Raw genomic sequence first — 23,508 nt, 5'->3', positions numbered from 1 at the left:
TTAAAGGGCACCTGGCAGTTTTTGAATATCTGGAAAAGGATTATTTTTGAGGGAAATACGCCATTTCTCAGGTCCACCCTCGTTTTGTGACCAACCTGATTTTGAGCTTTTTTCTAGTGACAGAAGTAATAAATCCTACAATAAGCTATATCGTTGGGCGGGCCCAGTTATGGACTGCAATGCTCATTTCAATAGGCAGAAATGGTATCTGGAAGCTCTTAAATACGGAAGAAACGGTGCACTTTTGGATCAGAAAAATTTGTCGCAAATCCACCTTCTTTCGTTAGATAAAAACGTTTTACTTTTAATCTATAAGTTTACGAGATCTGAAAAGTCAGTCTTCGTATATTATCTGAGCATCGTTAGTGCATTAAAAAGGGCTGGAAAAAAACAGATAGAGTATTGTTGATATCTTTCTTTGTTCGAAATTATAGGATAATGTGCAATAAAATATATATATTCTACGTCTCTATATTATTTGGTTTATTTCTCGTATTTGGCAGCAGCTTAGTAGCTGCCAGTGATTCCATTATTCCATTATTATTTTGTATATTATTGTTGGGTTATTTAATTGTTGATCTGATAGATCAAGAACGGTTTTCCAATATATGGTTTGTGGATCATGCGTAAAGAACAGTTTTTTATTGTTGAGCATGTATTTTTTTTTTTTTTTTTTTTTTTTTTTTTTTTTTTTTGGTTTATTTATGTTACAACACATTACAATAATACCCTTGAAATTTACTTTAGTATCTGTCATCCCTATTTTTAGAGTGTTTTACTCTTGCTATTATTATGATAATATTATTATTATGTATGCTTATCTATTGATGGTAGCATAGCTTGATTTAGATGACATTTGTTTTGAGTATTTTTATGATGGGAATCTAGTCTATTTCGCTTTAGTTAGGTTTACAGTTTAAGAAACACCGTTCATTTTTTGACGCTCTCACTTTAACTATCATGAAATGTATAATGTATAAAGATTTTACCGCCTCAATTATGTAGATGAGCACTGTGAGTGCGTCACTAAAACTCAAGTCGAAATTAGACATCACTCATTTGAAGTATTCATGCTATTTGATCCTGGTAATGGGAACGCAATACAGATCAATACTGTTGCAGTAAATAGTCATCTCTATCATGCGCACCGTGTGAACTGACTACTCTTGATTAAGAATTATTCCACCACAAAGGCCACAGACAATGTCTTTTTCTTTACATAAACAGCTCTAACGGAAGACTAACTTGATCATCTTTGTCCAGAGGTTACAGACACACTCCATTACAGAAAAAAAAAGACAACACCATTAGAAGGGTAAACATCACCCTTTGAAAACATCAGAGATAGATGAATTATAATATGGGAACATCACATCCATATCCAGCACAGTTTGTACCCAAATCAATTTCAACAGCATCAACTGCCTCTGTACATCAAATATTAGCCAGAAATCGCTTCAGCTCTACTTAATACGCTTTATCAATAAGAAATGCGGTTCTTTGTCCCTGACCATGATCCAAAGAAATGCCGTATATCGATTCATCAACAATTGTATTCCCCGTCAGTCCCTATTGAATCTGAGGTTTCCCACTGTTTACTTGTTTCCCTTGTGCTTTGTCTGTTCCTCAGTTGAAGATTCCACTGACCACTTCCTTTTTGAATGTCCACCCAAGCCAGCGGTCTGGCAGGGTATTATCTCTGAGTTCCTCTGGCCCACGGTAACCATTGAAGATATCCGCCATTCCCTCCTCACTCTCGACTTTTACAATATTCGATATAGTCAGCGGCCTCGTGCTTCCTCCCATCAGATAGTGATCATTGCTATGTCTAACATTTGGAAGGCTCATTATCGTCTTATCCTCGATCAAACTTCCTTCGCTCCCGCTGTTGTGCTGAATAGTATCCGACTCGACATCCAAAAAATGATCGACAAAGATCTCATTCATGCCAGCCTATAATAGTCCCTCTTTTAAATCGTTCTCATACTTTGTCTAAATATATATAACATTATCACAGAAAATTGCGCCCGCTGCTTGATTATAGTCCTGCTACTATTGTCTACGCGGAGCAAGTAATAAAAACCTTTTAAAAATAAGAAATGCAGCCTCAGTTATTTGAATACTCATTTTTTTTACTCTAATATAGAAACACTCAGTTTCTAATGTAATGTAGTGAAGTCTGCATAATTCAAACGTTATTGTTTTACTACTTTGTGGAATCCATCAAACCAGATTTTACTGTTTTAGAGGCACAAGTCTACTACCGTTACAAGGCCGCCTAAGTCAACGCTTTCAGCCAATAGCACGTTACCAAGATCCATGATTCAACAAATTCTTTATCAGAATTGAGATGATAGCAACGCATTTGCAGTGCTGGATGTCTGTCTGACCCGCTTGCTTATATTACAACCTTAGCTGTATTCTTTCCAAGCGTTAACTTTGTACTTGGCCAACACATTTCTTATTTGGCACTACGGATTCAAGTATTATTGTTCTTTGCATTCTAGAAACGCTCAAGTCGCTGACATCACAAATTCATCAAATTCGAAACAAGCAAGAATGGTCAGCCCTAGGGAATGACCTGGTTGACGGCAAGGCCATAATGTGGCTTCAACAATTACGTACGAAGGTTACAAAGAAGAAGAGAAACACAAAGGCAATGCCAATGCTTATTTTGCACAACTGTTGTAGCCCAAAAACTGTCTCTTGGTCTGATCCATGAATTGGCTTGCCGAATTTCAGTTAAACCTGTAGCATTATGCCTGTCATGAGTATGACACAATGTAAAGTATGTTAAACGCGTACATTTTAAGAGTTAACAGTATACACATTGAACACGAAGCGTCTATTGCTCATTCTAGATGCTACGTCAGGCTTCTTCAATTAAACCGAAAATACCCCGAGAAAGAATAAGATCCGAATTTGAACAGTTTTCGGCATTAACTTACATATAGTGCCACGAAAAACTGTCAGTTTCACACGAGGTTTTTGTTGGCTTGTGTGAATTGATCACTGCATTTTTTAATTTCATAACCCTTTCTTTCCTTCTTTTTATTCTTTTTCTTTGTCATCATAGAAAAGTCGATCCAGATTCAAGAGAGAGTTGAAAAGGAAGAATTGCTCTTTCCTTCCTCTTTTTTCTAATACAACAACAGCAACAAAACAACAAACAAGATTGATTTTCTATTCGTGAAAATTAACACTATTCAGCAAAAACGTCGAGTTCAATTATTCAGTATCCTTCTTCAAAGAAAGAATTGCTGACTGACCCTGTTGTTTCTCGTAAACAATCTGGTCGTCTAAAACGGCAAAGAAAATTTATGGGTGTTCAGGTGAATTCACAATTCAAACTTTACTTTTTATGCTGGTGAGTAGCATACACAGACTTGAGTTCATCGCTTTCTCGCTCTCCTAACCTCATTTCGTTCTAGTTTTGTATCGCTCGGTGGCTTCATGGTAAAACAATAGTTTGATGCTTTTTTGCCCGTTTCTTACTAAACTATTGATGTCATTTTTGGGTGGATATTTATAGTATGGGTAAATATCGTAGCCAGCATACATCTGATAATCCCCATTTTGAATATTAACATGGTAATAGCTATGACAGTGGGGTAGTGACCTCAATCTTGGTTATGCCATCGTTTCTTGAAAAGTTCCATTTGGATACGAATTCTGGAGCTGGGTACGCCATTGTCCCAGTGTCATTAGGGGCCTCTTTTATCGCTTCGTTTGCATCAGGGTTTGTTGCCGATAGACTGGGGAGAAAAAAGTTTCTCTATGTAGCTTCCATTACCCATGAAATTGGTTGCATCATAGAGATTGCAGGTCAATCCCAGGCAACCTTTTTCACTGGCCGTATCATTACTGGGCTGGCCATTGGGTAAGTAATGCATAGTCCGTACTAGCAAAGCATTATGTTCATGCAGCATGTCGATAGTCTTTACAGCATGCTTATACCACTGTACCAAAGCGAAATTGCCAAACCATCAAACCGTGGACGACTCATCACGTTTTACCAAATTTTCGTCACACTGGGATTTTGCGTTGCATTCTGGTTGGGTTACGGGGCGTATCGCATAGAATCAGATGCTGGATGGAGGATTCCTGTTGGCTTTCAGCTGATTGCTGGATTCATTATGCTTTGTGGCCTCTACTTTATCCCAGAATCACCTCGTTGGCTCATTTACAAAGATCGCAACGCTGAAGCACTGAAGATATTAGCTCAATTACGATCCTATGGGAACGAACACGATGTGGATGTGCAGATGGAGTTCACCGGTATTGTACAGGATGTATCCTTTGATAAAATGGCATATACGCAAAGATTCATGAGCTTGCTGAGGAAGGGAAATGACAACAATCGCAAAAGAACATTGCTAGGGATTGGCGTCCATGTATTTACACAATTATCGGGCATCAATGCCTTGTTGTAAGTACTTTGCAGCATCCGTTGTGGATCTACATGCAACTGACCAGATTTCTATTATCAGGTTCTACCTACCCCATATCCTAGAATCAGCAGGCATAAGAGAAGCCATTTCGGCCTTGCTTGGAAATGGTGTGGGCGGTGCCGTCAATTTCGTAGCCACATTGTTTGTGATACTCTACGTAAGCGTTTCTCTATAGAGTGTGTCTAACTGGATACTCATTGCATGTGCACAGATCGACAAATGGGATAGACGTCGCATTCTAGTGTGTGGAGCACTAGCGATGTCTGTTTGCATGATTTGTATCACCATTGTATCTGCAATTTATAATCAACAATTGATCAGCAAAGTACCAGCGTATGGAGTGTCGAATTCAACATCGAGTACAGTATCAGATACAGCAGCGAGTTATGCTATTTTGGCACTGCTATGTGTATTTATTGCATTCTTTGCACTTAGCTGGTAAAATGCCACATATTACGAGACATAGTGCTGTTTCCTTACCTGCCGTCGAAATAGGGGACCCATTGGATGGATCTATCCGGCCGAAATTTACCCGCAAATGATTCGTGCTAATGCAATGGGGGTGACAACATCCTTTAGCTATCTATTTAACCTGTTTATATCGCTAATATCGCCTATCATGTTTCGAGAAATACTGTGGGGTACGTATCTATTTTTTGCCATGATGTGTCTAATTATGGCCGGCGTGGTACAGAAATACTATCCAGAAACTAGGGTAAGTGGTGCTTTGTACCAGAAGCCATTGTTCCTCAACTAAGGCTTTCTATTTAGGGCCGATCTTTGGAGGAAATTCAGCTCATTTTCAGTGGAGCTTTGATAGACCAACGGCCAGATGCGCATCATCCAGCCACCGCAGCAGAAGCATTGCTGCATCTAGAGCAGCTTCAACATGAAGACAAACGCAATCAAATGCAACAGCCACAGTTTCCTTTGAATATACCAGCTGAATGGTCTGATGTTGTCGTCTCCAACCCGCACAATGTATCCAGAGCACTCAACAGTTTCAATCACGTTGACGATGAATTTGAAGCCGACGATAATTCGATACAGGAGATTCGGTCACAACGCACGTTTGCAACATCGTCCTCCATTGCATCATGGTCAGGCCCATCGTCTATTGAGTTGGATCAATTAGGCACGAATGGCGAAACGTCGAATACTACAGCTAGCGTGGCAGCTGCTGCATCGTCTTCCAGTGTACCGCAGGACAAAACCAAGTAAAGAAACAGTTGTTTGGATCAAACCTCATACTCACGCTTACGCCCGCACATACACGCAACTCTCACGCACATGTATACATACACATTTCTTGTATTTTTGTAAATAGCTACCTTTTATCTTAATTTCTAATCTTGCCAATTCACCCGTATTTATAAAAATTCTACTTTCTCTATAAAATGTTAATGCATCCTTAAAGAATGGATCTGATCGCTTTCAACGATACTGCAACTCTACTTGGAAAGCCATTTATGGTATTTCCGAGTTGGGGTATGCCAATTCATCAAGCTTGGTCCAGAACGATCAAAAAATACATTGCAATGGCTTGCTTTCATAAACAATAGTGAGAAGATATTGGCGAAAAACAAGCTTTCGCTGCAAAGCAAGCCTTTATTTATTGGTAACATGTGAAAGTATCTATATTTAAATAATCTGCTTCAATTGGTGAGATCAAGGAGATAAACCACAAGGTAAAGGATGGCAGCACAATAGCTGTCATGCCAATCATCATTCGATAGCAAAGCCTGTCAGTCGAGGGAGTACGATAATAAAACGACGGAATCCACTTTCCGAAAAAAAAAACAATAGGAGCGTGTGCCATTTATTGTATTCTTTGGCTGCCATCATTAGGAGTGTTTGTCTGAAAAGAAAGAGAGCGAAAGAGGGAGGAGGGGGGTTATGATAGTTTGATAAGAAAATGCTCAAAAGATTTAGGAGTAAATACAATGACATGAGACCTCATTTATTTGGATTTTGTATATATAAAACTGATTTGTTCTCTTTTGCAACTTCTTTTCTCTTCTACATGCTGTCAATACCCATTAATATGATCCATTCAAACAGCAATACTGACATAGCTTGCTCAAGTAAAAACGATGAAAAAACAGTAGAAAGAATCATCCCGTTACCGAGCGTTTTGATAGGTAAATGAATATTCGCCTCCCACTGTATATGGCTGACTATTATATGTATAGATTTCATCGCAATGACACTTTGTGATCTGATGCCTTCAAAGAAAATATCTGTCCGTAGACGACAATCATTACCCGTCAACATCTCTCAGCAGCCAATTCTACCAGAACTGGTGTTTTTCATTCAAAAGATCACATTTCAGGGTGGCATTGATTGCCGCACAGCTTTAGTTGCATTAATTTACTTGGAGAGAGCCAAACTTAATTTACCCAAAGGTGCAGTAGGAGGTTATGGTAAGCACTACTCTCTATTGACTCATGTAAACACAGCAACGTATACAAACATCTTGTCTTAGATACTTGCCACCGCATGTTTTTAGCCTCTGTATTGATCGCATCCAAATTCCTGAGAGACAACCATTGTCATAGACACATGACATCAATTCCTTCTACTTGGTCGCACTACTATTCCTACTATTATTGTTCCAACAATACAACTGCCACCACGACACTGTCCAATCTCACCAATCGCCATCTAGCTAATCTCTGTGGTGGGTTCTTTCCTTTGCATGAAATCAATCAATTGGAGCGTGCCTTCCTCAAATTACTCAACTATCAATGCTGGGTGACCGACCAAAATATCCAGCAGTTTGTGCTGGATCATCGAGTTGATTTCTCATTGTAAATTAGTCATACAAAGCCATCTTAATTGTACATAGCCCACTATAATTTATTATACCATCCAATAAAGTGAATCCACACATGCGCACAGCGCCCCCCTCTCTCTTATCATTTGAGCTCTCTTTTACTTGCTGCAATACAGATCCCGCGCATATTATATAATTTCATCCATCAGCCTCACTTCATTATCGCTCTCTCTTTAATTTATCAATAATCGTTTTCTCAATATGCGTGTCCTCAGTAGTCTTGTTGTGGCAGTTGGATTCATTGCCTCTGCTATGGCTTTGAAAGAGCCTCCTACCAAGTTACAAGTGGGTAAGCTTTTAAGTGGGATAATGATACTATGGTGATATCTCATAACAAATATGAAAAAAAAGGCATTAGAAAGAAGATTCCTGCTGAAGAGTGTCTAGTCAAATCAACCAACGGGTAACTGCATACATGAGTCTACGCGTTTTACTTGAATCTAACAACAAAGCAATCTAGGGACTCATTATCAATGCATTATACTGGTACTCTTTTTGACACAGGAGTCAAATTTGACAGTAGTTTGGACCGCAATGAACCATTCGTGTTTAGATTGGGCATGGGCCAAGTGATTCAGGGCTGGGATCAAGGTTTATTAAAGTAAGTTTTTCTAGGGTTGAGTAAAAGAAGAGTGCGTGGTGATGATGTTGTATTGACACCAAGTTATGTATAGCATGTGTATTGGTGAGAAGCGTAAGCTTATTATTCCTCCTAGCATGGGTAATGATATACAGTACATACAAACATTGCATCATGAAATATACTGACGCACATTTAACCATACGATAGGTTATGGTGATCGTGGAGCTGGAGGCGTTATCCCACCTGGTGCCACTCTTGTATTTGAGGTTGAATTGCTGGATATCAAAAAGCCTGTCATCAAGCCATTTACTGGCGGTGATGACGATAATGATGATCAACTCATCTCGTAATGTATACATAGAATGTGCATAAACATGACGTTTCTCGCTAACGTTTCTTTTCATGATATAGATTCACTTCCCCTAGTTTCTTAATCTCAACCGCTGTGGTTATTGTCTTATTCTTCATTGTCTTCAAAATGGCTAAAAAGCAAGATATTGTAGAGGCAAAGAAGGCTGCTACTGCAGAAATTAAGGAAAGGAAATAAAAATATGTTTATTTTTTGTTATTTCCAGTGAGTGTGTTTACAGTAGACGAGACGCCATTCTTGATGGATTCACCAGCTTGCTCGACGAGGCCAGGTTGTCCTTGCTGCTTGCCGTTATTGTTTGACTTTTTAGGTTCATCATAATCGCCAATCTTAAACAGACCAGAGCCTGTAGATGTGTTACCAGATTCCTTTTTGGCAGAGTAGGGATTTTTAAGTTCACCGATATCCATTTTGCTTGTTGAAGTGATATATATATATATATTGAAAATAGAAGAGAAAGAAAGAGATAAAATGGGTATTGGTGAAACCCTAGATCAAAGCTACTTTTATAGGGAGGTTTTTTTTTTTTTTTTTTTTTTTTTTTCATGCGTGCAAAATCAAGCCAATCAAAAAATGGCATAGTGGGTTTTGTAGATTGATTGCCAACAAGCTTTCATGATGATTTATTTACTTTTTTTTTTTTTTTTTTTTTTTTTGTTAAGGGAATGTAATGTTTGAGTGGTAAGATTAAAAGGGAGAAGGAGTCAAACGCAAGTAAGGTCTGACAACCTTGACACCCTTGGGGAAGATCTTTTGAGCTTCCTCAGTAGAGACAGAGGGATGAACGATAACATCATCGCCCTTCTTCCAGTTACCAGGAGTAGTGATGCGATGCTTATCACCCAATTGAAGAGAGTCAATCACACGCAAGATTTCATCAAAGTTACGTCCAGTAGAAGCAGGGTAAGACAAGATCAAACGGATAGTCTTCTTGGGATCAATGATGAATACGGAGCGAACAGTGAATGGAATACCCTTGTTGTCAACATTGGTGGCATCTTGATGATCCAACATGTCGTAAAGAGTAGCGATTTTGCGATCAGCATCAGCAATGATGGGGAAGTTGAGTTGAACGTTGCTAATATCATTGATATCGGCAATCCACTTTTCATGATCACCGAGCTCGTTGGCAGAAAGACCAATTACATTGACATTACGAGCATCCCATTCATCTTGAAGAGCAGCAACGAGACCAAGTTCAGTGGTGCAGACAGGAGCTACACAATGACCATATCAGTGACAAGTTGCATCGAATCTACCATCACTCATGAATCACAAGAAAATACTTACTGAAATCGGCAGGATGAGAAAAGAGGACAGTCCACTTGTCACCTACAAAGTCGTGGAATTTGATATCGCCCTTGGTAGTTTGAGCTTCAAAGTCTATGATAGAATGTTAGCCCCTCTGCTGTTTCCCCCCCCCCCGCGCGCTTTTTTTCTCTCTCTCTCTTTCTTTCTTGCTCTACACATCCATCGCTGTAAAAACTTACCAGGAGCAACTGAGCCGAGTCTGAGAACCATCCTGTTGTATGTGTATGTGAGAGAGAGTTTGTATGTAAAGAAAGAGAAAATGATTAATCACGAATCACGCACATAACTATATATACTTTGTTAAAGCGTCACGTGGGTAAAGTTTGAAGGAAAAGTTGCCATCCTTATGCTCTATGTATACACATTTCGTTTGATGGTGCAATAAGCGTCCGTGTCAGCAAATATATTTTGATTGGCTTTGGGATGGCGCAATCCTATCATGCAAATGGCTAATTGAACACAATCTTGTATATTAGACGTGTGAAACTTTCCAACCTCTCTATCACTAGTTGCTGTATTACAAGCCACTTGCTGTATGATAATGTAACGAGAACAGCCTTTCATTTACTGTAAGGATAGCCTGAGCCTTATCTCCGTTCTAAACAAGATTGGGTTGGCTTCATTCTATTCAAGTACCTGAATTGCTCAAGTGATACACACATTGTAGTAATGATAAAAAAAAAAAAGATGAGATGGACATACAGGTTATGCGTTCTGATATGATTGGTATACCTGTGAAATTGGACACGCAGGACTCCAAACAACCATTATCATGAAGCCAGATGGACTCAAGTTTTGTATGGCATGTTGTTGACACCTGATCTTTTACATCCACTATATGGCAAAAGATCAGTACTGAAATGTGCTATAGTATATGCATGTTGCTATCAAGCAATAACAGGATGACATGCCATGATGCATAAATGAAATTATGTTGCAATCCTTTACCTAGATGTTGAGCTTTCTATAAGAAGACCAAGATCTGGGCGTGTAACTGGATTTCGCGGATGTGTATCACTCTGCAGTGGTTGCATGAACAAAACCATAGCATTCAAGCAGCAAATTCGGCTTTTCATTTCTATTATTATTAAGCCTACCAACAACATAATGCAGGAATTAGCTTTGCCAAAATCAATATGCCTTTTATTCGAATTAAAAGTTGCACAGGATGCAGAACTGCCTTTCCAGAAAAGTACAGCTACCATAGATGTGATGCATGATGTGTAAATAAAGGCAATAAAGCAAAAACACAACCAAATTTGGCAGCTTTGAGGCCTTCATATCTTGACATGTAGACCTTTCTGAGCCACCGGAATGACGCCAAACATTTGCCCTTGAGTAATAGTAACTTCCTGACACCTTTGCTCAACTTTTTGGGCCAAAAAAAAAAAAAAAAAAAGCCAGAAATCGACCAAAAAGCATGAGGGATACCTCATGGTTTTCATCAAAAATCAAACGATCGCATTTTTCACCTTGAAAATGAAGACTTTTACTATGGCATATATTAATTCAAAGTGTTTCTCTCAATCCAAAGCAACCTCTGAAACCGCTTTTATGAGGTGTTCATATGCAACATATGGCTTTTTTTCGCTAAAAACCTCATTTCAAATTTTATTAAATTGCTCAATAATTTCAGTCAAAACACTTACTACAATTTGCACCATTGGAAGCGCCTTGAAAAGTACTTCAATAATGTATTAGGAAGCGTAGGGTAATCATCACAGTTTACATAGTCGAATATCGTAAAATACATTTATCAGGTCGAAAAAAAAGCAAAATTTGGCCAATCTCGAACAGAAGAAAAAAACTGAGTGTGAATTAATTTCGGCCGGCGTCGTTGTTGCTGGCTGACCCAAATGCCTTTCTGATGATAACAATGATGATTGCGATACTGACCACATGGAGACCATGGATTTGAAAGAACAATTGCTTGGCCAGAATACTTTTTTTTTTAAATGTTTGTTGAGAGCTTTTCCCTATAAAGATGTCTTTTGCAATGACAATCTCTCAAAAAAAGTCGCTGTAGATCTTGCACAAGTCCTGTATTTGCACATGGCTGTGTTTTGCATTCTATTGAGTAGTAAGAGGCAATGCTTGTATGCTGTCTATCCCCACATGGATCACACCCGTTGACACAGATGTAGAGCGCCGTAGGGAGGTCCAATCCATCGTTGTAGGCCGTTTATAAGATCCTTGCATGATGGTAGACAGTTGAGAGGCGTAATTTTATGTTAGTGAGATGACTTTGCTCAACCGCTCGTTGCTGTCTGCAAGAGTATATACAAAGTGGATCCAGCCGTAACATGGTAATCACTATCAAAATATGCCACTTAAGCGCGAAGTTTATTTGATGGTGCACAAATCAAATCAATGCTAGTTTGGTATACGTTTTTATATATACAAGATCTCTGCTAGCTTCTTGGAAACAAATTCATTCAGCAATGATGCTATTGAAACCAGTGCCATCCTTTCTTGTACAGATTATTCATCAACTATAGTACAGCATCAATATAACAATGGCCCCTCCATTTCAAGCATGTATACTCACTCGTAACCGCAGGATGGTGTTGGGTTGCACTTTATATCTATCTGGAATAAGCCATTCAGGGGGATCGCTGGATGATGGAGAATAAGACACTGACGACGATGGTAATGACGCCGCTGCAGCAGCATAGCTCTCGTTTTCCAGCAAGTGTTGATTCTGTTGCATCCGCAATTCTTGTTGAGGGGTAGGTTCTGTCGTCACCCAGGTATCCATGGTTTCTAGGTATTGTCTTAGCTGTTCTCCTGCATGAGTTACCATCATACACATGCGGTCTACATCCACAGGTCGGTCAGCAGTAACACACATAATCAGCAAATCTTCTACGTTTCCTGTCACTAGCGCTTCTCTGGTACATTCTTCAAATGATCCATCCAAGTTGGACTCCAAGTAAAGACTTGTTACGTCAAACAAACTACCAAAAAACAAGGCAAATCGTGTATGAATGGGTGTGTGTGGCGTGGCACAGTGATATCTCCATATGCTGGTATAGTCTCTTGGCAAAAAGGGTGCTAATGGATGCTTGGTGCTTCGGCGTCTATATTTCTAAGGGAATCCTGTTTGTTAGTCCCGTCACTCAAGCATGGTAGGCACGCCATGCCTAGATACCTACGGGATCATGTAATACTCGTATCGAAGGTGTATGCAGATACTGTGATCTGATCTCCAGACATAGGTTTGCATAGTCATGCTCGATACCAGCTTTCAGGTCTGGAGATAGGATTCTTGCCACAATGAATTGCTGCACAATATCCAACAGCTCTGTAAATTTCGTTCGATGATTTATCTTGGGTAGTATTTCTACTTGCTTGCATATTTGTTGCAGTATTTGCTGCGAAAATTCTAGCTTGGTATCTTTGGACTGACGCTCAGACGGTGTGATGGCTTCGAATAGTCGTAACAACGAGTTGATCTTGTAATGAAATGGATAATGCTGTTGGGTATAATGTAGCGCAGTTTTGTACAGCTGTGGAATCAGCTGTAATTGCTCGATGTCTTGATAGTCTAGGTGGTTCAATACGAGCCAAAAGACTTCATTTGGAAGTGCATCTATCATATCGTTTGTGTGCTATAAGTGAAAAAGTTGCTGAACATCTCTTTTTTTTTTTTTTTTTTTTTTTTTTTTCAAAAAGAGTGCTTGATAAATCATGTTCTCGCTGCTGCATAAATCGTCACAAGCATACAGCAGCAGCTGTGTTCATCCTTGGAGAATAAGGAAAAGCTTGTTTGGGTCACCAATAAAATGCTAGTATTGCATATAGTGCACGTCATGTGTGTGTGTGTGTGTGTGTGTGTGTGTGTGTGTGTCTGATTCTTCGGTTTCAGCCTTTCACTTCAATGACTACCAAGATTGGAGCCAACATGGCAAGTGCAATGTACTACAATCGACCGCTTATCATTTGATACAAATGTATTTGATATAAAATATATAGCTTACTCAACTTTCTCTCTCTCTCTCTCTCTCTGTTGATTGTCCTTTTTTTTTTTTTTCTTTTTTTTTCTCTCACTTCTTTCCAATGTCTTCCACCGCTACCACTACTATCGCAAACACGAATGAATCGATCCAATTGAGACACATTTATCACTACAACAACAACAATCAAATGGAAGAGGAGAGCTCTGTACCTTCCTCTGCGTTCAAGGACCCTCTATTACTGAAGCCCAAGATACAAACGGACCATTACATCAAGAAGGATCTCAAGGGCCAGAAGAAACTGCAAGCATTCTACAGAAATCAGAATGAGATGATTGAGGCCATGTTGAGCGCCTTGGATCCAGCGACTGATGTAGAAGAACAAGAAAAGCAGTTGCTCAAAGTATATACTGAATGTGCAAACCTTATTGCTTCATCTCTGACCAAAATTGTACAAATTAGCTGAAAATAGCCATTTATGGTTCTGTAGTGGCAAATATCATTCTGTTTGCTTTGCAATTGGCTGCTGCAGTGACCTCAGGCTCGCTGTCCATCTTTTCTACCATGGCAGACGCTTTCATGGACTTGCTCAGCTCCATCGTATTGATGTGGACAGCTAGATTGGCTGCTAAATCCAACCTGACAAAGTACCCTGCCGTAACGTTTTGTTTGTTTTATACGTATTGCACATGTATAGATTAATATTTGTTACAATTCAGGGAAAATCCCGGTTGGAAACCACTGGCATCATTATATTTTCTTGTTTGATGTCGTGTGTGGCTCTATTTTTGATTGTAGGACGGACAGCATCCATCAAACAAACATGGGCTAATCGTTTGGTCTAGATTGAATCAGCTCAAAAGCTTGCTGATCAGAGCCATTCACCTGATCTAACTATACTTGCTATTGCCTTTGTAGCATCCGCACTGGGTAATTGTATACACTCACTCCTGGAATGCCACATCTTATGTTATCCTTACGATAGCTGTCAAACTATTCTTGTACATTTACTGCAAATCTTTGTCTCAATTCAACTCTGCAAAGATCCTAGCTCAGGACCATCGCAATGACCTACTTGTCAATGGATTGGGCTTAACAACAGGCATTGTGGGTAGTCGTATCGCTAGTTGGGTTGATCCTGTAGGTTCTATCGTCATTGCGCTTATCATTCTCTATAGTTGGACATGCACCTTGCTGGGTAAACAAAACGCAGAAAACAATCGTATCATTTCGTTATACTCATTGGAAGAATGATACACATACAGAGCACATCCCCTTAGTCGTAGGCAAGAGCGCCAGTCCAGAGTTTTTGAATTTGATCACTTACATTGGTTTGTTGGCATCGGTTGTGCACACACACACACTAAAAAAAGCAGTTACTCAGACCCCTCTTCTTTAGCATTAACGCATCCTCAAGTTACACACGTTGATACATGTCGTGCCTATTTTGCCGGAACAAACTTGTTTGTTGAAGTGGATATAGTTTTGCCTGCCACCATGGAACTTCGTGAATCGCATGACATTGGAGAAGATTTACAGATCAAGCTTGAGTCATTGCCCGATGTTGAAAGAGCTTTTGTTCATGTGGATTATGACATTTTTCACAAGCCAGAGGCAAGTGCATACATTTAATAACTTTGTGTTTAACATGAAAGAGACTAAAAGCACAGCTACAGCATCAGAAATCGAAATAAGGTTGAATAGGAGTCGTTTTTTCTAGGATGGGATCTCCAAAAATTTTAATATATGGGAAATCTTTACACAGATCACGCGGAGAGGTATGAAAATTGACGTCGTTTATTCTAAAACCCTAATACAGGCTCATGATATAGCTTCTCTCCTCCCCTTATTTCTTGTCTTTTTCTATATAAATACAACCGAGCTTTTCTTTTGGTGCCCTTTTCTTTTTTTTTTTTTTTATCTTTTTTTTTTCTCTGATTTCAGCTGTACATGCTGACGCCATTATAAGTCAACCATGAGTCAAGTGCCAAATCAAAGTAATCTCATGTCAACTGACATGAACAAGGAGGATACTTCGTATTACTATGGTAATAAATGATAGGACTCCATGTTGGGGAAGAGGGATGTCGTCCATGATCTAACACCACATCTAAACTAGCTGACAACCAAAAGTACAAGAGTAGCAAAATCTCTACCATTGTGCTCGTTCAATTGTCATTGGAGCATTATATACCACTATTTCATGAAGCTGGCATCCATGATCTGGACCAATTTTTATCAATGAAAGACAATGATTTTGCTTCCATTGGCATTCAAGATCCCAGTGATCTCTGGCTACTCTCAACATGCGCAAAAGCACTAAAATCACACATTGCTCAAAAGCAGCTGCAGAAACGAAACACCATTTGCTCCATTGCAGAAGAGTCTGAAGATGAGGATGAAGATTTCTTCAGCATCAAATCTAGGTCAAGTGTAGTGAGCAGCAATAGTGATGAAATTACAACCGCATCTTCTGAATCTATACGGAGAGCCATTCATGCATTTGACTCTTATGAACCCCCCTCCTACACAACCAACACCACCACTCCTCCTCCATCGCTACAAACAAACACACCATCAGGCGCCATGTATTTACAGGCAGTACCCGGTACCGTTATCCGTCGACATAAACAATCAAGTGGCAGCAGACCTGTTTCCATGCCTATTCAGTTACCATCATTTACAACTCCTCCTCCTGATTATTCAACCTCTATTTACGGAAGACGATTAGAGAGATGCCGATCCATGATCTTTCCACGTGAGGAAGAGGGCAAAGAAGAGCTTCCTGGCTACTCATGTACCGTATTCAAGATGGGCTATGTTAATATCAAGAAAGAATTCGATGCACCCAATTGTAAAAGCAAATACAGACATTGGAGGTAAATAAGAATACAACAGACGTAATGCCAGTCAATCGTGTACTCATTTGCATCATTAGAAAACTCTATGTCGAATTATGGGGAACCATGTTAAGAATCTACCGGGCAGCGCCTTCAAAAAACTCGACTTCGATAGATGCTCGCAACTACTACAGATGGCCGTTACGAGCACCATATTACTACTATCACAAATATTACTTTACCCCGATGTTGACTATTTCATTAGCAGGAGCGGAAGCAAGTCGTGCACTAGACTACTTTAGGCGACCTAACGTTCTCCGATTGACGACACAACAAGGACCACAGTTATTAATGAGGCTATCTTCACATGTAGAAATGATATCATGGGTTGAACATTTGCAAGCAGGTAGACTAAATGACTGTAATTTCATGTGTGGAGTGAATATACTCACATTTTTCTGTTTGTAGCTATCAATATATCACTGGATTTAGAATTTCGTCCTATGCCAAAATTCGTCACTATACCAACTCGTGCATTGACTACTGCTTCGTTGGATCCTCGATCTATCGAACTGGAGAGAACTCGTGAACAAAGAAGGAGAGATCAACGTGAAGTCTTGATTTGAGCAATACTTTCATCATGATTACGTCGTCAACTTGTACCTTATTGTATTCTGCCTAAAGTTTATTTCCCAACGAAAAACAAAATCTTCTATATACATATCTACTATTCATTCATCCCTCACATCCAAAACCACCACCCCATACAGCTATATATCTATCTATCTATCTATCTATCTATATATATTCACATAGTCCAAACATTCACACACACACACACACACACACACACACACATATTCAAGACCTTTTCTTTCCTATATATAAATAAGCCTTTCCAATGTCACTATAAAAGAATCCTTCTCTCGCTTTCCTTTTTTAAAAACGTTAGATTAGAAATCCCAAATATCATGATGATGCTATATGCCTTGGCATATAGTCCCCCCCCCAAAAAAAAACCTCAAAACTAGTTAAATTCACCATATCAAGAATCATATCCTGCCTTGTTCTGGATCAAATCAAAAAGCTTGCTGGCATGCCATGATTTATACTTTCTTCATTGTTCTATTCTTCTTTTTATGAGACCCATCTAAATTAGTGTCCTCTTTTTTTTTTCCGATGAAACCTTATAATTTTTGTTTCTATTCTATCCAGGCTATAAGCTTTTCATATGTCCAGAGCTGTCGATTGTATGATGAGTTCAAGATGAGCACTTTCTAATGCAATGCATCTAAAGAAAGCTTATCCTGACATGGTGCTTGCCGAGATTTGAATAGTTCCATGATGGCCTACTCCCCCAAATAAATCACAATAGTTGTTTATTGTGTCATGGTCAAGCGATGCGTAATACAAGTATGCTTTGAAAGACTATATATTTTATTTGTTGATACTGCACCAGCCATCATGTCATTATTGCTCCAATATTGTATCATGGTTTAGCGGAATAATAGATGTCAACTAGACATCTTTAAGCAATATTTACAAGAAATGCTATCATTGTTTTGTCTCAAACATCTACCTGTGTTTGATTACGCTGTGTTGAAGCAATAGTAATCATTATAACGCAATCTATCGCTGGCCCAAATCAGACGATATACTCCTTACGTGATCAAAACTACATCAATAGGACAAACAATGCCAAGAGGTAGTCTCATTTATTGACTATACAAAATCGCTGAGCCCTGAGATATTCTTTATGTCAAAATTGAAAAGGTTTTATGCAGGTAAGTATGGAAATTATCATTAAACAAGTAATTATGCGTTTATTCATTCGAAGGTTCAGCTGGGAGTTGGGATCAACATGAATTCAGGCACGCAAAACGATTGGCCACTGTTGTCATTTGGATTTGTTTTATCAGGATATGCTATGTAACAATGGCAGAGGCTCAAGTGCCGCTGATAATACTATGGTGCATTTACTGAAAATCATCAGTGCGTTGAAGAACAAAATAAAAGGATACAGAAGCTCATACCATTCATATGACAAGACAGTAAGTGTTCTAACAAATGGCTTGCTTTGCTCTCACTGATGGACAATACAACAGTATCACAAAACCTAAAGATTATCAAACAAAGCAGAGAGACTTGGTGTTACTTGAGCTTAATTTGTGTAATTTGGCATGCGCTATGTAACCGCCCTTTTCTAGTTTTGTTCGCCTAGTTGTTGCCTGAATTAAATCCACTTTTGCACAGCTCATCATGACTACAAGATGGAAATTTGAAATATATCAGGTGCCTCCTGATCCTCATCAAAACATGACAAATGAGCTCTGGTGGGAACTTTTTGCTCTTTGCACCACTTAAAACCTGAGTACCAAGGACATGAAGATTATCAACAATCTTCTCGGGAGACACATACGCACATACACCCACCCTTCAAACACATCACTCAGTCTTTATTTGTCTAGAGTGAGATTAACGATATTTACATCCAGACATCACACCACTGCTCTATGTCTTACCTGAATCTCGCCTTTGCATAGTGAAATGCAACCTATCATTTTATAATATTCAGAAAAAGTTACATTACTAGCTGCTTAATATAGGGAGCATCACCTGCATTGGAAAAGGAGGCATTACATGTGCTCTCAATTGGAGGGGTTTTTTTTTGTTCAATTTGAGACACACATTTCAATTGAAGATCAACAAGCAATACACTTTGGTACCTTATTCTTATACGAAACTCCATCAAATGACAACATAAATTCAGCTCAAGTGTATCTTGATCCTTGTATAAAAAATGCATCTAATTCTTATTTTCAAGTATGAGGCATCTTATCAAACAAAAGGGGAAACGGGTGCCTCGTGCCAAAAAAGTTTTTTTTTTTTTTTTTTTTTTTTTTTATCTGGGCACCTGATGAAATCAAATAGCAATTGCACAGCTAGGATGCTTCCAACGCAAGAGTAGCGTAACATATAATACAGCCGTTAAGCAAGCCTTACAAGGGGATGTATGCCGTTGTGGAGGTGTCTTTGGTCTTGCGTTTAGATCAACATTGATGTTGCCATGACGATAAATTAAATTTCTTCTCAATTTGAAATTTTGATGAACACACATTTCTTGTTTGATGAGAGAAAGGAAGGCTAGGACCATACATCAAATCAACCAGGCTGCAGTACATCCGACTACTCTGTTAGAGAGATGACATGCTTAGCTCTCTATTGAACATAGGAAACTGCTATATCTTTCAAATGCTATCGATAAATTTTGCATGGGTCACCATCTTGGTCATCGTGGAATGGAAAAATTATTCCAAACAAAAAAAAAAAAACAAAAAAAATATCCCTTTTTTTCATATGCATATTGTGAGCGATTTTGGCAGAGAAAAACATGATTGATGAACATGGTTGTAATCTACAAGTTAAAGGCTATTCAATGATACCAAAGATCATACACTTTGAATAACTTTTTTGCTATGGATGATAACGCCTTTTTTGACGAAGCCATCATTAATGACACCTCTTCTTTTTTTTTTGGGGGAGGGGGATGGCAAAAATGTAAACAATCTTTAGTCATGGAAATAATGTAGTGGAAAGCCAGCGCAATGAAGATGAATAGCTCCTTGTACATCTTTTGAAGAGGCTTATCGAGTTACAAGTTAATACATGTATTGCTGTATGTTCCTTTGATACGCTTTTGATTATTTGTGTTAAAAATGCCTGGGGTCTTTTTTCGGTTTTCCTTTTTTTTTTTTTTTTTTTTTTGTTCATATTTTTTTTACCCACACAACCAATGCTTTATTGCGAATGTGTGGACCTTTGCACATAATAATACTGCAATTGCAATAGAAGCAAAGCCTCTCATGCTCAGTATAGCTGTTGTTGACTTACCAACTTTTGATATATGCCATCACATAGAATCAAGTTGCTTGAAGGAAAGGATTAAATTGGATTGCAAAATTAACATGACGACTTTTTTTTTTTTTTCTTTTTTTTTTCATCCTGAAAAATACGATATGCCTTTTCTCATTCATGAAACTCGACAAAAATATTATCACTACAGCAAATCAATTTATATATTGGCTTTCTTGGTGTGATGAGGATTAAAATGATATACATAAAGAGCATGCTGTCGCTACCCTGTGAAAGATATACCATAGAAATAATTCTCATTCAAAAAAAAAAAAGAGAATCAAAAACCAACAGATGGCCAAAGATGATTTCTTTTTGTCTCATCTCATTTCACCCAAGATAAATGCCAAAACGATTAATCTAATGTGATATCCTGATAGAGAAGGTTCTCGAGAAGATGTTTATAGTCTCTGTAAATTCATTTCCCAACTTGCTCACACTGAAAGCTTCTGATTACATTTTCTTCACCTTTTTTTTTTTCTCAAAAAAAAAATCTCTTTACCAGTGGAGCGCGTCCCCTTTTTTTTTTTCGTTTGCACAAAAATTAAGCCAAAAAAAAATCAAGCAAGCAGATTGATTGGCTCATTTCAATATTTCAACCTCGGCCAACTCATCCAAGTTTTCCGAGTATAAAAAGGGCGCATTTTTTTGCAGCCTCTGAAATATCTTTTTTCTTTCTTCTCATCTATTTTCAAGAAAAGAGATTTACAATATATAACATGGTCGCCGCTGCTGCTACAAAGAAAACTACTCCTGCCAAGAAGGCCGATCACCCCACCGTAAGCATACATTGATCTACATGGAGGAGGAAGCAAAGGAATCATGGTTTAACATTGCCTTAATTTATTTTCGATTTCCATTTGATTTATCAGTATGAAGCCATGATCCAAAGTAAGTAATAGCTCGACCTGTTGTGGTAAGGAAACATTTATTCATGAATATCTCTGCAGACGCCATCATTGCTTTGAAGGAAAGAAAGGGTTCTTCCAGACCTGCCATCAAGAAGTACATCTTGGCCAACTACAAAGTCACCGCTGGTTCTCACTTCGATTCACAAATTGCTGCTGCCATCAAGCGTGGTCAAGCCAAGAACCTCTTCAATCTTCCTAAAGGTAACTATTATCAACATTTATATTGTTGCACCCAAAAAAAAAGGGGATTGGAATCATGTATTTACTTGGATTGATATCAGGTCTCTCTGGTACTGTCAAATTGAACAAGACCGAGAAAAAGGCCGCTGATAAGAAGCCTGCCGCTCCCAAGAAGGCTGCTGCCAAAAAGGCCGCTGCCGCCCCCAAGAAGGCTGCCAGCACCACCAGCACTACCACCGCCAAAAAGGCTGCCCCCGCTACAAAGGCTGCTGCCGCTAAGAAGGCTGCTCCCGTCAAGAAGGCTGCCCCCGCCAAGAAGACCGCTGCTCCCAAGAAGGCTGCCGCTGCCCCCAAGAAGGCCGCCGCTACCAAGAAGGCTGCTGCTCCCAAGAAGGCCGCTGCTCCCAAGAAGAAGGCTTCTACCACTGAAAAGGCTGGTGTCAAGGCTCCCAAGAAGAAGGCCACTGCCCCTAAGAAGGCTGCTGCTGCTCCCAAGAAGGCCGCCGCCGCCAAGAAGGCTGCCACCACCAAGAAGGCTGGTAAGGCATAAATGCCTTTACTTTTGATCCATCTCTATTACCCTCACCACAACAACATCCATATTTCTTTAGCAAATTTATTAGTTCCTCTTTCTTTTATATGAATTCCCCCCCCCCCCCATTGTATTATATAATGAAGGGTTTATTTGTCCATTCTTGTACAGTCATCAAATCAAACCCTCTCAATTATATCATTTTTTTTTTCTATTACTATTAAAAATATTTAAATCAAGAGACATTTTGGAAATTTCTGTACACATCTTGCACGTGGTCCCTTAGTTTTTTTTTTTTTTTTTTTTTTTTTTTTTTCAATGTTGAAAAAAAAAAAAGATGTAGTTTTCGATTTCCTGGTAGGGAAGATGAGAGGAGCGCGTTTGGAATTTTTTTTTTATAATTTTTTTTTTACGAAAAAAAAAGGTGCATTTATAAAGTGTAGTAGAAGGGGGGAGGGGGAGGGTGGGATCTCTTTGGATACATCAAGTAGCTCAGTTGTTTCGTTGGCAACCATCTAACTGATTGCTAACTTACTTGGTCCAGATCTTGACAGAGCCGTCTTCCTCACCAAAGTATGCCTTCTCTGCCATGTTACAGAACAAACCAACTTCATAAACACCAGTCAGTAATTTCAGCTCTCTCAATAATTGAGCTGGATCCTCAAGAGCACCAAAATGTGTATCAATGACAAAGTTACCATTATCAGTGACAACAGGGCCAGCCTTGTTCACAGCCTACATGTATATCTGATGTTAAGTGCTACAATCCCTGAGCGATTCACATGATTACATATTTACCATACGAAGCTTAGAAGAAATAGGCTTCAATGAGAGTTTGGTGTCAATAGATTTCATGACAGATTTGTATGTCATGGGCACAACTTCAATAGGAACACCCTTGACCCATTCTGTACCAAGCTTCTTGCTCTTCTTTCTGAAATCTAGAGAAAAAAAAAAAAAAAAAAAAAAAAAAAGTTGATCCAACATGAGTCAATTACTGTCAATTGACATTGCTTTTAATAATGACTTTCTTACCGGCAACAATGACAAACTTTTTGGCAGCTTCAGCAACCAATTTCTCTTGGAATTGACAAGCTCCACCACCTTTGATAGCGTTCAAATCCTCATCCACCTCATCAGCACCATCGATAGTAACATCGATTTCAGGATATTGTTCAACACTGCCTAATGTGAGACCGCCTTCCAAAATGAGCAATTTGGATTGAAAGGATGTTGGGACATAGACAATGTGCTTGAGCTCTGGCTTTTGCAAGATACGCTCTACAACATAGACGACAGTAGATCCAGATCCAATACCAACCACCTTATGGTCTGCAGTAATGTATTCATCGACGGCCTGGTAAGCAGCCAGCTTCTTTCCTTGTTCAATGGGATTAGACATGGTGTTGATCTAAAGAAAACAAAAATTGCGGGGGGAATCTTTCCTTTCTGAAGGGTATAAATGTAAAATGAATCTAGTCACTTTTTTTCACATGAAAATATTGTAGAAAGGTCTTAATTGGTTTTTTTTTTTTTTTTTTTTTTTGGACAACTCTCCAATGTTGCATACGGAAGCTCTTTTTCGGAATGTAATGTCACCCACATGTCAAATGTTAAGCTTTTGAC

General features: G+C 38.9%; 10 protein-coding genes across 10 annotated transcripts; 6 read left to right on the top strand and 4 right to left on the bottom strand.

Annotated features, from left to right (window-relative positions):
• Window positions 1-3,632: 3,632 nt before the first annotated feature.
• ATC70_002904 (uncharacterized protein) lies at window positions 3,633-5,672 on the top strand (the record flags this gene model as incomplete). Its single annotated transcript, XM_064822274.1, has 6 exons — window positions 3,633-3,880; window positions 3,938-4,429; window positions 4,491-4,608; window positions 4,663-4,889; window positions 4,947-5,166; window positions 5,223-5,672. The coding sequence occupies 6 exons, from the start codon at window positions 3,633-3,635 to the stop codon at window positions 5,670-5,672; spliced, it is 1,755 nt and encodes a 584-aa protein (XP_064681960.1).
• Window positions 5,673-6,495: 823 nt separating this feature from the next.
• Window positions 6,496-7,265, top strand: ATC70_002903 (uncharacterized protein; the record flags this gene model as incomplete). The annotated part of the gene is made up of 3 exons (XM_064822273.1): window positions 6,496-6,592; window positions 6,644-6,874; window positions 6,937-7,265. 3 exons carry the CDS (start codon window positions 6,496-6,498, stop codon window positions 7,263-7,265), a joined length of 657 nt encoding a protein of 218 aa, XP_064681959.1.
• Window positions 7,266-7,488: 223 nt separating this feature from the next.
• Window positions 7,489-8,417, top strand: ATC70_002902 (uncharacterized protein; the record flags this gene model as incomplete). The annotated part of the gene is made up of 6 exons (XM_064822272.1): window positions 7,489-7,576; window positions 7,639-7,690; window positions 7,748-7,888; window positions 7,962-8,008; window positions 8,078-8,216; window positions 8,282-8,417. 6 exons carry the CDS (start codon window positions 7,489-7,491, stop codon window positions 8,415-8,417), a joined length of 603 nt encoding a protein of 200 aa, XP_064681958.1.
• An 8-nt stretch (window positions 8,418-8,425) lies between these two features.
• Window positions 8,426-8,650, bottom strand: ATC70_002901 (uncharacterized protein; the record flags this gene model as incomplete). The annotated part of the gene is made up of 1 exon (XM_064822271.1): window positions 8,426-8,650. One exon carries the CDS (start codon window positions 8,648-8,650, stop codon window positions 8,426-8,428), a length of 225 nt encoding a protein of 74 aa, XP_064681957.1.
• Window positions 8,651-8,927: 277 nt separating this feature from the next.
• Window positions 8,928-9,761, bottom strand: ATC70_002900 (uncharacterized protein; the record flags this gene model as incomplete). The annotated part of the gene is made up of 3 exons (XM_064822270.1): window positions 8,928-9,457; window positions 9,531-9,623; window positions 9,731-9,761. 3 exons carry the CDS (start codon window positions 9,759-9,761, stop codon window positions 8,928-8,930), a joined length of 654 nt encoding a protein of 217 aa, XP_064681956.1.
• A 2,237-nt stretch (window positions 9,762-11,998) lies between these two features.
• On the bottom strand, window positions 11,999-13,150 carry SPT23_1 (SPT3 Dosage dependent suppressor of Ty-induced promoter mutations-like protein; the record flags this gene model as incomplete). Its single annotated transcript, XM_064822269.1, has 3 exons — window positions 11,999-12,043; window positions 12,100-12,639; window positions 12,707-13,150. 3 exons carry the CDS (start codon window positions 13,148-13,150, stop codon window positions 11,999-12,001), a joined length of 1,029 nt encoding a protein of 342 aa, XP_064681955.1.
• A 460-nt stretch (window positions 13,151-13,610) lies between these two features.
• Window positions 13,611-15,139, top strand: ATC70_002898 (uncharacterized protein; the record flags this gene model as incomplete). Its single annotated transcript, XM_064822268.1, has 7 exons — window positions 13,611-13,910; window positions 13,970-14,164; window positions 14,227-14,301; window positions 14,353-14,437; window positions 14,493-14,705; window positions 14,773-14,838; window positions 14,907-15,139. 7 exons carry the CDS (start codon window positions 13,611-13,613, stop codon window positions 15,137-15,139), a joined length of 1,167 nt encoding a protein of 388 aa, XP_064681954.1.
• A 343-nt stretch (window positions 15,140-15,482) lies between these two features.
• ATC70_002897 (uncharacterized protein) lies at window positions 15,483-16,973 on the top strand (the record flags this gene model as incomplete). The annotated part of the gene is made up of 4 exons (XM_064822267.1): window positions 15,483-15,555; window positions 15,627-16,386; window positions 16,446-16,753; window positions 16,816-16,973. 4 exons carry the CDS (start codon window positions 15,483-15,485, stop codon window positions 16,971-16,973), a joined length of 1,299 nt encoding a protein of 432 aa, XP_064681953.1.
• A 4,005-nt stretch (window positions 16,974-20,978) lies between these two features.
• Window positions 20,979-21,900, top strand: ATC70_002896 (uncharacterized protein; the record flags this gene model as incomplete). Its single annotated transcript, XM_064822266.1, has 4 exons — window positions 20,979-21,038; window positions 21,132-21,150; window positions 21,210-21,371; window positions 21,452-21,900. 4 exons carry the CDS (start codon window positions 20,979-20,981, stop codon window positions 21,898-21,900), a joined length of 690 nt encoding a protein of 229 aa, XP_064681952.1.
• Window positions 21,901-22,413: 513 nt separating this feature from the next.
• Window positions 22,414-23,284, bottom strand: ATC70_002895 (uncharacterized protein; the record flags this gene model as incomplete). The annotated part of the gene is made up of 3 exons (XM_064822265.1): window positions 22,414-22,617; window positions 22,681-22,823; window positions 22,918-23,284. The coding sequence occupies 3 exons, from the start codon at window positions 23,282-23,284 to the stop codon at window positions 22,414-22,416; spliced, it is 714 nt and encodes a 237-aa protein (XP_064681951.1).
• Window positions 23,285-23,508: the final 224 nt, after the last annotated feature.

This window comes from Mucor velutinosus, assembly GCF_035048745.1.
Source record: "Mucor velutinosus strain NIH1002 chromosome Unknown tig00000093, whole genome shotgun sequence".
Lineage (NCBI taxonomy): Eukaryota > Fungi > Mucoromycota > Mucoromycetes > Mucorales > Mucoraceae > Mucor > Mucor velutinosus.
Note: the sequence above shows the minus strand (reverse complement) of the source record. Positions and strands in the feature narration are given on the sequence as shown.